At 36.2% G+C, this 15,072-nt stretch overlaps 1 protein-coding gene across 5 annotated transcripts in view; it reads right to left on the reverse strand.

Annotated features, from left to right (window-relative positions):
* Positions 1-15,072, reverse strand: part of CUL3 (cullin 3) — an 87,335-nt gene that overhangs the window by 56,053 nt on the left and 16,210 nt on the right. For 3 of the 5 annotated variants that reach the window (XM_077868980.1, XM_077868979.1, XM_077868981.1), the window contains exon 2: positions 11,257-11,454. The exons of 1 other annotated variant lie outside the window; for it this stretch is intronic. In XM_077868980.1, coding sequence (XP_077725106.1) covers positions 11,257-11,454 — 198 coding nt within the window. Of the gene's footprint in view, positions 1-9,915; positions 9,979-11,256; positions 11,455-15,072 lie in introns of those variants that run through there. One more of the 5 variants, XM_077868983.1, reaches the window with a different exon arrangement.

Here is a 15,072-nt window from a genome sequence, read left to right on the forward strand (position 1 = left end):
TTTTATTTATTTATTTATTCATGAGAGACACGGGGGAGAGGGGGTGGTGAGCAGAGAGGCAGAGACACAGGCAGAGGGAGAAGCAGGCTCCATGCAGGGAGCCTGACGTGGGACTTGACCCCAGGACTCCAGGATCACATCCTGGGCCAAAGGCAGGAGCTAAACCGCTGAGCCACTCAGGGATCCCCACAGTCATACAACTTTAATACAAAGTAGAGTACAATGAATAGCACTATAGAATCATAAGGCTGAAAGCAGGGGCACTCAGTGGGAATTAGGACAACATATTTTTATAATTTCATACATAAAGAATATTTGCTACATGTTGAAATAAGAAATCACCTAGATTTGGTATCATTTTACAAAAATACGTTCTTAGTTCAAATATTAACTTAAAAAAAAATAAACATCAGAAAAATCAGGATTTCCTGATGCGTATAAAGTAGTGCCATGAAAACCGTAATGGCTGGAAAGGAATACTGAAAGATAAAGTAGTATACCAATGAAGGACAGGAATTATCTACCACTTGTAAAATATTACGTTCACAATGGTTAAGACAAAAGATATACTTTAAAAACCATTATAGTGGTAGTACCGTAATTAAACTTTAAACAAAGCCACTGACAGAATAAGTAGTAAAACATGAACACAGCATAGCAATTCAGCAACTAGTCTTTTTGTTCTCTTGAGTAATATGGAGGAAGAAAAACCCCATGGTTCCACAGGATCACATGATCTAGCTCCCAGCCCACTCAACTCAAAAAATGAGAGATATATAGCCCCCAAATTTTACTGTGCTTTAAAATGGTGATATAACTCTGCTTAAACTATTCAGCAATTAATAGAATCTGGCAGCTGGTAGATATAAACCATGGTTCCCATTTGACTAGTAGTATTCTCAGAGATTCATTTCAATAGATAATTATTGAGTGCCAACTATATGAAGGAGACAAAAAGATGAATAAAACAGGTCCTAGGTTGCACAATATTTTTAAAAAATAAATATTAAAAGAACATCACTAGAAAATACAACAGAAAACAAGACAGAAAGGGGTACTTGCCCTTACAGTGCTTATAGTCTTAGGCAACAATTTAAGTGGGAATAGCTGATATTTAACATGAGTGAATTTACCAAATAAAGTTAACACCTTACGCTTGGCTCTCCCCAACATCATTTCTCTTACCAGTCCTTTCAAAGTAGAATCCTTTCAACTTCTCAACTTCTTATGCCCCTCCTGTCTTATGGCTGCTATCTTCCTAACTCTCTAATAAACTCTATTCCCTACATTTATCCCCAATCTCTCTTCCTCTTTGGGATTACTCTATTCATATTCAAGTCACTCTTCCAAATCATATTCATTAAAAGGCTTGTACTGCTAGCTCAGACAGCCTTCTTCCTGTCATCACCCTCAACAACTCCAATATTCAACGTAATAGGTTCGTAATAGGTCCTGTTTCCTTCAACAACTTAAGTTAGAAAAAAGGGATGTCAGGAGAACAAAAGATATGCAACAACGAAGCACTGAGGATGGCATACTTACCAAATCTTTCATTCCATCTTCACTAGTCTCTTTTGGGAGACTAAAAACCAATGGCTTCCATCAACCACAGAATAAAACCCAAATCCCCTACAATGTTTTTCAAAACCTAGTCCAACCAAATTTACCACTCTCATTCCCAACAAACATATCTAAGGCCTTTTATATTCCATCTACAATGATCTTACCTGGCAATGCTCACACCTACCTGCCTTTTTTATTCATGCCATTTTCTTGATTATCTTTTGCCTTTGATCACATGATGAATCTTTAATAATTCTTTAAGGGTCATCAAAAGTGACCTCCTCGAGAAAGTGAGTGGGAAATATCAGTGAGGGTGACAGTAGAGACTCCTAACTCTGGGAAACGAACAAGGGGTGGTGGAAAGGGAGGTGGACAGGGGTTTGGGGTGACTGGGTGACGGGAACTGAGGGGGGCACTTGACAGGATGAGCACTGGGTGTTATGCCATATGATGACAAATCGAACTCCAATAAAAAAATATACAAAAAAGTGACCTCCTCTTTATACTTTGCCCTGAATTCCTCAGCAAAATAATTCCCCTTCAAAACTGATTACCTCACTAAAATTGGGAGATTCTTGCTGACAAGCATAGTGTCTTAATTATTTTTTGGTAGATGAAACACAGGAGATTCAATATTTGTGGGCCTCTGTACCGAATCTGTCTTTGCTAACAAAAATCTTATCCTGTTTCTATCAATATCCTTTTGTAATTCACTGCAAACATTATAATATATTCTGTACATAAATGCCATAAAAAAAAACCCTCTACGTTCATTCACATTTGCCTAAAAAGAAAGGAAAAGCAATAAAGAAAAGCTTTATTAAAAAAAGCTAAGTCTTGGGACGCCTGGATGGCTCACTGGTTGAGCATCTGCCTTCAGCTCAGGGTGTGATCCTGGAGTTCCGGGATCGAGTCCCGCATCAGGCTCCCTGCATGGAGCCTGCTTCTCCTCCTCCTGCCTATGTCCCTGCCTCTCATGAATAAATAAAATATTAAAAAAAAAAAAAAAGCTGTCTATTAAGTAACTGGCTTACAAAATAGTCCAAAGCTTACCAAGAAATACCATCTTCATTTCCACATGCAATTAGTACCCTCATAGAAACACTTTAATTTACTGGTGAATAAATATAATATTTAAAATTCTGGCTCTTCTCATTCTCCCTTCAAAAATGGAGAAAAATCAACATGTTGAAAAAACAGCTTGTACAGAGACATCATTTTCAGCAAATGAAAGCCTACACACAAAAAAATAGGGTGTTATTTCACAAAAAAGATTTTTCAGTTTAACACACACACACCCTAAAACAAGAAAGTCATTTAAAAAGTCAAACTATTCTCCCTCAAAACTTCAGTTTCTCTACCTGTAAAACAAAGTGCTTAGAACTGACCAGATTACTAGGCACAGATTCAAATGCTTAAGTCCAAAACATAAGCTCCCCAAAGGCAAAGACATTTGATCTAATGCAAATGCTTATTAGACCAGTGCCTACCTACTACATAAGAAGTCCTTGATAGGAAGTTCTCTAAATGAATGAAAAGTGAGCAGGATCAAGCTCCCTTATTCTGCCTTCCGCCCAAAGAGATTATTTGAAGAAGAAAATATATGGATGATTTCATTTTTTTTCATTGTGCAGATATAATTCCACTTATTCAATAGTCTATTAGTGAACATTTAGTTTTCAGCATTTTTAGCATTTAAATAACAATGCTACAATAAATATTAGTGTAAGTACTCTTTATGTACATATTTAAATATATCTATAGGATGAATTCTCTTTTTTCTTTTAATCTCAAGTTTTTACTTCAATTCCAGTGAGTTAACAGTATAGTGTAATATTAGTTTCAGGAGTAGAATTTAGTGATTCATCACTTACATGTAATACCCAGTGCTCAGAAAAAGACTTTTAAAACCACTGAAATAAATGTTCTTTCCTAGCAGTAAGAAGTTGTTTCTAGTAGAGCTAAAAGTCAACATCTTTTCTGTTTAAACTTTCAAAGCACAAGATTTAGCTCCTTTATGAGGCTACCATGTTATTATTCAATTATTACTATAGAGTCAGAATTTGAGAGAGAAGACAAAATTAAGCACAAGGCAAATCTAAGAAACCTATTAAGCATCGCAAAATTGGAATAAAGTTCCTGCCACATTAAAACCAAAGAAAGTTTCTCCTCTGATTTTAACAAACCAATAAAAATTGTTTTTATTCTAAATACGTATCGTGGCACAGGAAAGGACAACAGTAAACTTGAAAACTATAATCTTCCTCAGTCTTAAAAAACCAAAATTATCAAGACACATAATCATTATATAATTTTAAAGCTGATTTAAGTGAACAAAACCAATGCCAATCTCATTTTATAAATTAATAATCTTAAATCCAGAAAAGTCTAGTAATTTGTTCAAGACTGTTAGTGGCAGAATTAGGTCTAAAGCCCAGTTCTCCCTACTTTTTACCCAGTATTTTTTCTACTGCAGTAACTTCTAAATTATTAGACCAGTGCCTACCACATAAGAAGTCCTCGATAGGAAGTTATGTAAATGAATGAAAAGTGAGCAGATCAAGCTCCCTTATTCTGCCTTCCTCTCAAAGAGATATTTTCATTAAATATGAAGTATTCAGTAGTAGACAGAAGATGCAAAAGCAAGTCCTCAGTTACCTTACTATGAACTTAAACATCTTGTCAAGTTTAAATCCCAAAAAGGAATCTTTGTAAAGACTCCAAAAAATAGAACAAGACACTTTAAATATCTTATAATTTTGTCAGGTAAACCTCAATAAAGCTGAAGGAGGAAAAAAAAAAAAAAAGCTCCATCCTTACCTAACCCTACACACAAGAAACAAAACTGATTAGCACTACTATGTTGAAGTTTAAAATGGCCTTTAGAGAGCCATTAAACACATACACAAACACAGATAAACAAAATGGTTATGAAAACCACAACTCTGCTAAATAAATGCTGACATTAAAGTATTTTATAACAAAGTCAGAGCTGAATCTGGCCATTTTCTGGTTTCCACTGCAATCCTCAAATCTACCTGAAATGTTTTAATTTCTCACGATTAAATTCCTCATTTCTCTTTTCTGTGTGATTTCAACTACTTCCAAAGCTTTGAGCACCATCTATATGCTCACGATCCCCAAATTTATATTTCCAGTCCAAATTTCTCAGAACTAGATTTGCATATCCAATTTCATTGGCATCTTAAAATTAACCTGTTTAAACTGAGTTCCTTTTTCTACCCCAAACCTAAATTTAAAAAATGGAAACACCTTGTTGTCAGAGAGCCAAAAACCTAGAAGTCATCTTGGATTTTCTCTTCCTCATTCCCCAATCAATCTATTCAGAAGTAACAATCTTTCTACATTCAAAGTATCCTGACTCTGAAATCTTCTATTCCCACTGTCACTACACTGGTATAAATCACCATTATCTCTCTCCTGAATTACTGGATTATTCCTTCCTACTCCCCTCACTTCCATTCTTGGGCCCTCTAATTTATTCATCACACAGCAACTGGAGTAATATTTTAAAAATCTGTATCAGATCATGTCACTGTCTTGCTTAAAATTCTTGAATGGCTTCCTAACGTACATATAATTATGAAACCCTTATACTATGGCCTTCAATGTCTCTCTCCAAACCTCATCTTTGTCCCATTCTTCCCCACTCTCAATATTTAATTCCCCATTCACAACAGGCTTTGTTTTCAATTTCTCTATTCCAGGGACTGGGCAAAGGATGGCCTGCTGTCTTTTTAAAATAAAGTTGTATTGGAAAACTGCCACATTCATTCATTACATATGGTCTATTGCTCCTCTGATGCTACAATAGAAGAGTTGAGGAACTGATGACCGAAAATATATGGCTTAAGAAGCTGAAAATATTGACTACCTGGTCCTGTAAAGAAAAATGTTCTATAGCCATCCCCCCTTTCCTGGAATGCTCTGCAACCCACTTTTCTCATGAGCACCTTCTTATTCTTCAAGTCTCCTTTTACTCAAAAAGCCCTTTCTTGCCCTATGTAGTTGCCCACATCATTTTTCTCTATCACTGTGTCCTGTTCATGATTCATAATAACTAAACATTTGTTTACTTGTTTAGCTGTTCTCTGAGTACAGGGATCAAATGAATATACTTAAGTCAGACGCTGGCAAATAATACATACTTCTGAATGTGGAATAAGGTAATAATAAGTCTTATATGGTTATTTTTGAGAAAATTATCTGTAATATTAAAATCCTCAGGGCACCTGGGTGGCTCAGTAGGTTAAGCGTCTGCTTTCAGCTCAGGTCACGATTCCGGAGTCCTGGGATCAAGCCCCGCATCTGGCTCCCTGATCAGTGGGGAATCTGCCTCTCCCTCCATCCCTCACCCCACTTACGCTCTCTCTCTCAAATAAATAATATCTTAAAAAAATTTAAAATCCTTAAAACTAGAAAGATTTTTTTTCTCTAGTATAACCACACTTTTTCTTTTTTTTTTTTTAATTTTTATTTATTTATGATAGTCACAGAGAGAGAGAGAGAGGCAGAGACATAGGCAGAGGGAGAAGCAGGCTCCATGCACCAGGAGCCCGATGTGGGATTCGATCCTAGGTCTCCAGGATCGCACCCTGGGCCAAAGGCAGGCGCCAAACCGCTGCGCCACCCAGGGATCCCCTATAACCACACTTTTAAAGTTATTTTATTTAGGAACAAATGTTAAAGAAAAGGTAATCCCTGTGAATTCTGAAATGTTTTCATATTTACTAAAATGAGATTTTTTTTTTCCTATAGCAAGGCACAAACGCTACCCATATCACTATCTAAGTTTTGCTGTGTGGTCTAGAGAAATTCACTGAGTTCCTTTGGGTCTCAGTTTCCTCAAAGGGAACATTCTTCTAGAGGTAGGAAGAATATACTACCATCAAGTAAGAGAAAAACATTTGGCTTTTCTAGGTCTTCTTCAATTTTGTGAACTCACTTCTAAAGCCAACAATCTGGGGATCCCTGGGTGGCTCAGCAGTTTAGTGCCTGCCTTGGGCCCATAGCGTGATCTCAGAGTCTGGGATCAAGTCCTACATCAGGCTCTCTGCATGGAGCCTGCTTCTTCCTCTGCCTGTGTCTCTGCCTCTCTCTGTGTCTTTCATGAATAAAATAAATAAAATCTTTAAAAATAAATAAATAAAGCCAACAATCAATTACTTTCATCTCAGAGAAGTTCCTCCATTCATCTGCCCTGATAGTCTGTGCCACTCTGTTTTACACCAAAGGTGTTGCTCAGATGTTTACTATTCTCATACTACAACCAGGGTACTAGCAACTGATTCTGCATAAAAATTGTATTTCATTTGAATCCTCAACGTGAAAAAAATAGGTTCTGGCTACCTATAAACCATAGCACTAAAATGTACACTTTAGTAGAAAATAACTGATTTAAAAGAAGTATCATTGCTTACATAGTTCAGTAAAGTGCTAAAAGCACAGTGAACAACAAAAAAGCCTGATGACTAGACCACACAGTAAAGCTTTCAGAACCACAAAAAGGAAAACGTTTTGTGAACTGAAGATGGCTACTTTCATACCCCAGAACCCTAACCCATTCTCTCACCTTCCAATCAGAAAGTACAATATACAAACAAGTCAATACCAATATCAATTTTCATGCAAACCACACTTCTGTACATCTGGTAGGAAAAAACGGGAGATTTCCTACATCAGAGCACATTTAGGCTACTATATGATGGCTCTGCCTGTCAGTTAACAAATTTCTTTGGGCTGTGTCCCCCCTTCATAGAGTAGTATTGTATTTTTGGGGGGGGGGGTAGTACCATATTTGTACAATTATTAAAAGTTTTCGTAAGAATGAAGATAAATGAAAGACACAAAAATGAAAGCATAGACACTACCTGAGGTTAAAAGACTTAATTCAACTGAAATAAAGAAACCAATCATTAGATATACTGATATTGGTACATTTCCTAGTTAAAACTGGTCAAATGAGCATTCGTGGAAAAAAAAATTAACATTTTCAGATGCTGCTCATGTATCACTAATGCCTATATAAGAAAAATAAAAAGAATTTAGTGTATATAATTTCTTCAGCACCATTAACTTGAATTCATGTTCTTTGGAACATATTATAGGAACTGCCTATAGTTAACCTTAGATATGGGACCACTTTAGCAACTCACAAATATACTGAAGCTCTTACAGTTACCATAGAATTATTGTTCACATGACTTCAATTTCTACCTAACCATGTTTCTGAGTCCAAAAATCACTTAAACACGGACTTCCCACTCTGGTATCCCCTCCTCTCCTTACTTTTTGAATGAGCCAATTTTCAACACAGCGTGTAAGTACAGATGTTTTTTCTGCAACTGTGCCCAAGGTGCAAAGCAATGCTTCAAAACAAACAAAAAAGGCGAATCACACATTCAGGCCAATTCCTACTGAGCTATCTTTTTTCCTCACTTGCCAATTCCTTAGTATATTCCCAAAAAAGGCTACTCCAAATCTCTTCATCTCATTTTCAGAAGATGCATGGCTTAATTATTAGATTTGTAATAGTTTTAGAACTAAAGAATCTCAGGAGATATTACTGCTAGCTCCTTCATTTTAATTATAAGTAAACCAAGAACTAGAATTTAAAAGACTACAACTTTACAAACACTGATCCAACTGATGTGAAGTCCCTCCTGCATCCTCAATTTCAGCATGTTTTTTTCATTTTGATCCATTCATTATGCCTCAGGAGCAGATCTAAAGAGGAGTCAGGGACTCAGCCTGAAACCACGCTGCCCGAATACTGTTCCAGTTAGGCCACTTACTAGCTAGGTCAATCTGGACAAATCACTAATTCTTTGTGCCTTGGTTTCTCCACTTGTAAAACAGAATAGTGCTCTCCAGCTCACTTGGTTGTGACCATTAACACATGTAAAAGCACTGAAACTGAACCTAGCACATCGAAATGCTAAGTAAGAGTTAGTTGTGACCTCTACCATATTCACTATGGAACCTCTGGCAAATGCTTCTATTCTACTTTTACTTTACTGTTCTCAATTCCATACTCTCTCCATATCCAAGAAAACAGTTGCTATAATCTTCACCCCTTCAATAGCTTTAAGCAAAACTCTCCCACTCCACATTTCCTCTTTCTTTTGATGCCATGTTTCTTAAATTAGTCTTCTTCATTTCCCACCTACATACCATAGTTTGCTTTTGAAGATTCATCCTTTGGCTCTAGGATTTTTGTTCTCTGAACTCCAATACTTCTTCCTCAGAATACATGCTACCACACATCCAATCCTGATCTTCAGTTTGAGTTCCTGCTCAGGCTCTAAATCTGTATATCTCTAAACACAGGATATTTCCAGCTGAGCATTTTATGATGATCTCACACTCAATTTCCCCACTACAAAATGATTTCTAAGGTACCTTCCAACTATAAAAATCTCCAATATTACCTAAAACAAAATTTGTTATCTCCTCTAGCCATTCATTTATAGACTGTCACTTTACTCAAATGTTTCCAGGTCCTCCCCAGCTGCTAGCAAACATCTCCCCAATTCTACATTTGTATCATTTTCATCTTAATCTTCTTAAAATATTCTATCACATTATCATCCACTTAAAAACCTCCTCTGTTAAGTCCAAATTCCTTAGCTTGGCATTCAAGTTTTTCCCCAATCTGTTCCCAAGCCATCCTTATATTAGAATCCACTAATCCCCATAAATTACTATATACCTCAATCACACTCTATTTACCACCTAAATGTACCCAATATATTTCTGTATAATCACATGACATCTGCCATCCTGGAATGCCTTCCACATTGTTCACTTATATCCCAAATTTTTCATGGCTCAGTTCAATTTGATACTTTCCCATGAAATCTTACAGCCCAGGGTAATCTCTCCCTCATTACAATCCATTTATTGCCTATTCGATTCATTTGCCACTTAATTATATAATGCCTCACACTGTTATCTAAATGTCTACAACATCTTTCACATCACAGTATAAACAAGGGATATCTTATCTCTTTGCATCCACTGCATTTTCCTATAACACTGTGCAGAGTAAGTACTAAAGAAACTGTTGATTGCAGGACAACACAATCACCTTGCTTCATGAGATACTAGCTACCTGCTTATGTAATCCCATGTAAGAGAAAGAAATTACGGAAGGAATAGTAGAAATAGAAAGTAACTACTTTGTAACCACCTTAATAATAATGATTCATGCAAGAATCATCAATGGATGCTAGCACATCACATGAAACATCCTTGGGGAACAGGATATTTATACAGTCTCAAAATATATCTGAACAAATTACTTATGAATTACAAAGGGAAAAAAGGTACCTTCACAGTGGAGAAATCTGGCGGACACCAAGTGATCAAAGTTAACATCACCAATAATGGGATAAACTGACATCATGTGCCTCCTGATGTGATGCACTGAGGACACAACATCACTTATGTATTATTCCTGCCAAAAATGCATAACCTGAAACTAGTCATGAGGAAACAATCAGACAAACCAAAAACCGAGGGACAATCTACAAAACAACTGACCTATACTCTTCAAAAATGTCAATGTGCTGAAAGACCAAAAGCTGAGGAGCTGAGTGTGTGATCCTGGATTGGATCCTGGATCAGAAAACAAACTGCTATAAAGGACATCACTGCTACACAGAACAACTGATGAATTTGAATGTGGACTGTATTAGATAACGGTATTATACTAATGTTAAACTGCCTGATTTTGAACATTATTCTTTGGTTAGGTGACAGAATTTCCTGGTTCTTGGAAACATCCCTAAGTGTTTCAGGGGAAATGAATTTAAAACTTATTCTCTAATTCTTCAGCAATAATCGTAATACCAATAATAGTAATAATTACAAGTTATCAATAGAAACATTAGGAAAAATGTGACAAAATGTTAACAAGTGGTATATCTATAATACGAAAGATCATTGTACTATTCTGGTACAACTTTTCCATTTTTTTCAAAATAAAAATTTAAAAAACAAGCACCCTAATACCACACAAAAACTCTGAGTTTTTATCCATCTGTGGTATTTTACATTTTATCTGACAATCTTAAAGCAAGACATACTTGCAAGAGAAGAGTTTGCGCTAAGCATTTATTTAAAATAGCAAAAACATCTCTTTAGAACCTAAGAAACATTTTATAATTTTAATAGCCCAAGAGTAATCTTTTTGTTTTTAATTCACATTTACTATAGAACTCAGTTAAAGTAAGTCAATTTCAACTGGTGAAAAGTCTTAAGATGGTATTTTTTAAACAATGTAGTTTTACTTTATTTTCGTATATACATAGAAAGTAAAGAAAGATAAAATGGACTGACTGGTCAAGCATTTTAAGGAAAAAATGATCTCTAATTCATATATTAATAAACAACTATTTGTAAAAATTAGTCAAAGTTTGTTTCCTTAATTATGATTACAGATAATTATTTATCATAAATCACAAACTTCATTTTCCCTCAATTATAAAAAATTCTGATTTAGCTGATTTAAGTTTTAAGTAGGTTTTATAATACAGCCATTAGTTGATTACTATTTCTATAGGTTTCCTGAAGCCTTTAAAACTAATACTTCTAGTCAAAGTACAACATAGTATATAAAGGATTTCCTAGATTCCATATAATTAGCAATAGTCCTTTAAAGTTGGATACCTTATTTATGAGATGTTCGGTAACAACTTCTCTTAGTCCAGTGTAGAGCTTTTCTCCATGTTTATGCAAAACCATTGTATAAGCATTTCTATAGAGCTCCTCAAAACTAAGACCACTGTTATTCTTACGCTGGATTTCTTGAATTGCATTTTTCAGAAGGTCCCATATGCTGTTTACATATTTTTCATCCATGGTCATCTGTAATATCCGAGAGAAAGAGACAAAAAAAAAAACACCAATGGTTGAAAATCTTTCTTGTATTTGTCCATATAGTAACTATTTTGTTATATGGCTATGATTATAAATCTGCATGACTTATACGGATGTTAACAGTCTACTTTAACAAAAATAAAGGGATACATATAAAAATAGTTTTTAGAGCTGACAGAGCAATTTTTAAGAAATCATTTAAGACCTCCCTCCTTTCTCATATGCCCTCCAACTTAAATGAAATCATAATCACCGATGTTAATACTTGCTTTAGCCGAAAGTGTAAGACATCTTTTCCTTAGTTTATTTAGTAGAATACAAGCTCAGAGAGATACTGAGACAGAAAGAGTTCCTTGATTTAAAAAAATATTTAGGGGGTGGCTGGGTGTCACAGTGGTTTAAGCCTCCGATTCTTGGTTTCGGCTCAGGTCATGATCTCAGGATAGTGAGTCTGAGCCCCATGTTGGCTCCACACTCAGCACAGAGTCTGCTTAGGTTTCTCTCTCCAGCTCCCTCTGCCCCCTCTCTCCCTGCCCTCCCCAGCACTCTTTCTAAAATAAATAAATCTTTACCAAAAAAAAAAAAAATGAGGACATGAACACTATTTTCCTCTCTTCAAGATTTATAGAGCTCCCTAGCAAATTAAAGATTGGAAGAAGACCTGCCATTAAAAACAAAACAAAAAAAGCCCACATTTTCTGTTTAACCTAGCATTCTTATTTTCTTCCTTTCCCAATTTAGATTCCACAGTTCATTATTTGTAGCTACCTCGCATACACCCATGAAACACTTGCCCCCCACCCCTCCAAAATATTTGTCATTCTAAACCCCATCTACACACCTACTCATCACACGCACCAACATGTGTAGCCACACTCATATTCAATACACCTCAGTTTAAATTCATTACCACTAACCACAATGGGTCCTGAGTATAACCCAATAATCCTACAAGACTAATGATTCTACCTTCCTAGATGATTTTATACCATCTCCTTTGTCCTCACTCTAGGATAATGACTTGCTTCCTGTTCTACAGAAAACAGAAACAATCTGAAAACGCACAAACCCCGACCATGTTGACCAATTTCATTACGTAGTATACTACCTCTACTGTATTCGTGCTCAAAGTACTAAGGTCTTATACTCAAACTAGACAGGGAGTAGAAACACAGGCATCATCAAGGATTTATTAAAAATGCAGAATTTCAGGCTCTACCACAAACCTACAGAACCATAATCTGCGGTGACTCCAGATGATATGTATACAGAATGTTTAGTTCCATCCCAACTCGCCTTTTCAAGGACCTTCCTATCAATTTCCCTTCTCAGCATCATCACATTCTTTCCTCTCTGCTAGACAATTTCCACCCACATTCAAAATCATCAGTTTCCCATCCTAAAAACAAATCCTCACAAACCCACTATTTCTCCAATACTATCCAATTTGTCTTTTTCCACTTACAGCAAAAATCACAGGCCTTGAGACATTTCTATATTCACTGTCTCCAAGTCTCATTTTTTGCATTATCTCTTGCATCTACTCCAATAAAGCTTTCATCAATGCTACCATTTCATTTAAATGACTCAAGGTCACCAGTGACTTCCATCCTGCTAAATCTAGATGGTCAGTCTTAGTTCTTATCACTCTCGACCTATCTGGCAGCAACTGAAGAGCTGATCACTCCTCCTTCAGATTCCTCACTTGCCTTCCAAGGACTACAATTCTCTTGTTTTTATTCTTATTCCTCTAGTTCCTATTTCAGTCCGCTTACCAGTTCTTTCTCCTCACAGCAACCTCCAAACCTGAACTTTTTTGTGTAGCCACAACTCAGTTTTCAGGTGAAGGCGATTTCATCTATGCTCATAGCTTAAGTTAACCTCAAAATTTATATACTCTGGTCCTCTCTCCTTGATACAGAGTCCTATATTCAGCCATGTTTTCAATATTTTGACTTGAATACCTATTAGGCATCGCAAACATACCAAGTGCAAAACAGAAATCTTTATCTTTGCCCCTAAGTCCGCTTCCCCTGCAGTCCTCCAAGTAAGCAAATGTCAACTCCATCTTTCCAGTTGCTAAGGCCAAAAAGTTTGTAATTTCCTTTATTCCCTCACCTTGATTCTAATTCAACAGGAAATTCTGTTGTCTCTACCTCCTAAATGTACCCAGAATCCAACTCCTACTCACCTCTTCCACTACTACTAGCCTCGTCCAAACTATCATCATCTCTCAGAGTATTCCAACAGCCTCTAACTGGTCTGTTACTGCTTTTGTCCCCCTATTATAGAGCAACCAGTGACCTTCTAAAAACATAAATCATGTCACTCTTCTGCTCTCAACCCTCAAATGACTTTTCATTTCTCTTGGAGTTAAAGTCCTTCTATAAACTACAAAACATTATTTGATCTGATAATCTGACTTCACCTATTCTTCCTCCTTGCTCACTCTGGTCCAGCCACACCAGGCTCCTTGCTATTCTTTGGAGTATGCCAAACAGGTTTGTTTCAAGGTATCTGTTCATTTGCTATTCTGTCTCTCAAATGTTCTTCCCTCAGGTATCTGCATGGTTCATTCACCTTATCAACCTCAAAACTGTTCAGTCATCACCATAAAATGAAGCTTTAACTGCCCACTCCATTTAAAATAGCAGTCTCCTCCTACAAATTCACCCCCAAATTCCAATCTCAGATTGCTTTTTCTCCCCTCCCTTATTTCATTTCCTGGCCTTTCTCCTCCCATCCAAATGTCAGCTCCATGAAGGCAGGGATTTTTTTTCACTGCAGAATCCCTCAGCTACTGAAGTAACACGTGGCATATAACAGACAGTCATACTTGTTGATGGAATGATTTCCTGCTAATTCCTTATGACTAAAGAGCTGCTTTTTTGCCACATGATCTGCATTCACAACCTGGGAAACATCGCAATAATTGTTCATCAGCTTCACAAATATTTCTGACCTGGACTGGACATCAATTACTGAGCTAGTGGAATCCTCTCCAAAGAAGAGTAGGAGAAACTTTTGGAGGTGATGAATATGTTTATCGCATAGATGATGGTGATGGCTTCACAGGTGAATACTTACCTCTAAATTCGTCAAGTTGCATATGTTAAATACGTACAGCTTTTTTATGTCCATCAAGTCTCAATAAAGTGGTTTATGAAAAATACCACACTCCTTCCAAGCAATGTCCAATGGGTATGAATGTGAAAGAGTAAGGAATATAGAATATACATAGGCAAAATAGTTCTTTCAGTTACCCTAGCAATAATATATAAGCTCAAATTTCAGTCATAGAAGATTCTTAAGCAGATGACTCAAATAGTCTTATTATTCTAATCTTTTCTGGAGTGCTTAGAAGGAATTCTATAAAATAACTACTTCTTTTTTATTACTTACATCTTACTCAAATCCCAAATCTACTAAAGAGTTTTCTGAAACGGCCTTAAGAGAATTTATCTCTACGTCCAAACTACTATCTTATTTTTATCAGATACCCTGATATGTAGGATGCCATTCATATAAGATATTTTAAATAAGATGTAGCTGTTCCTAAGTTTTCACAAATAAAAGATTCAGGTCCATAGGATAATGATGGTCTCA

Source organism: Canis aureus, chromosome 24 (genome assembly GCF_053574225.1).
Source record: "Canis aureus isolate CA01 chromosome 24, VMU_Caureus_v.1.0, whole genome shotgun sequence".
NCBI lineage: Eukaryota > Metazoa > Chordata > Mammalia > Carnivora > Canidae > Canis > Canis aureus.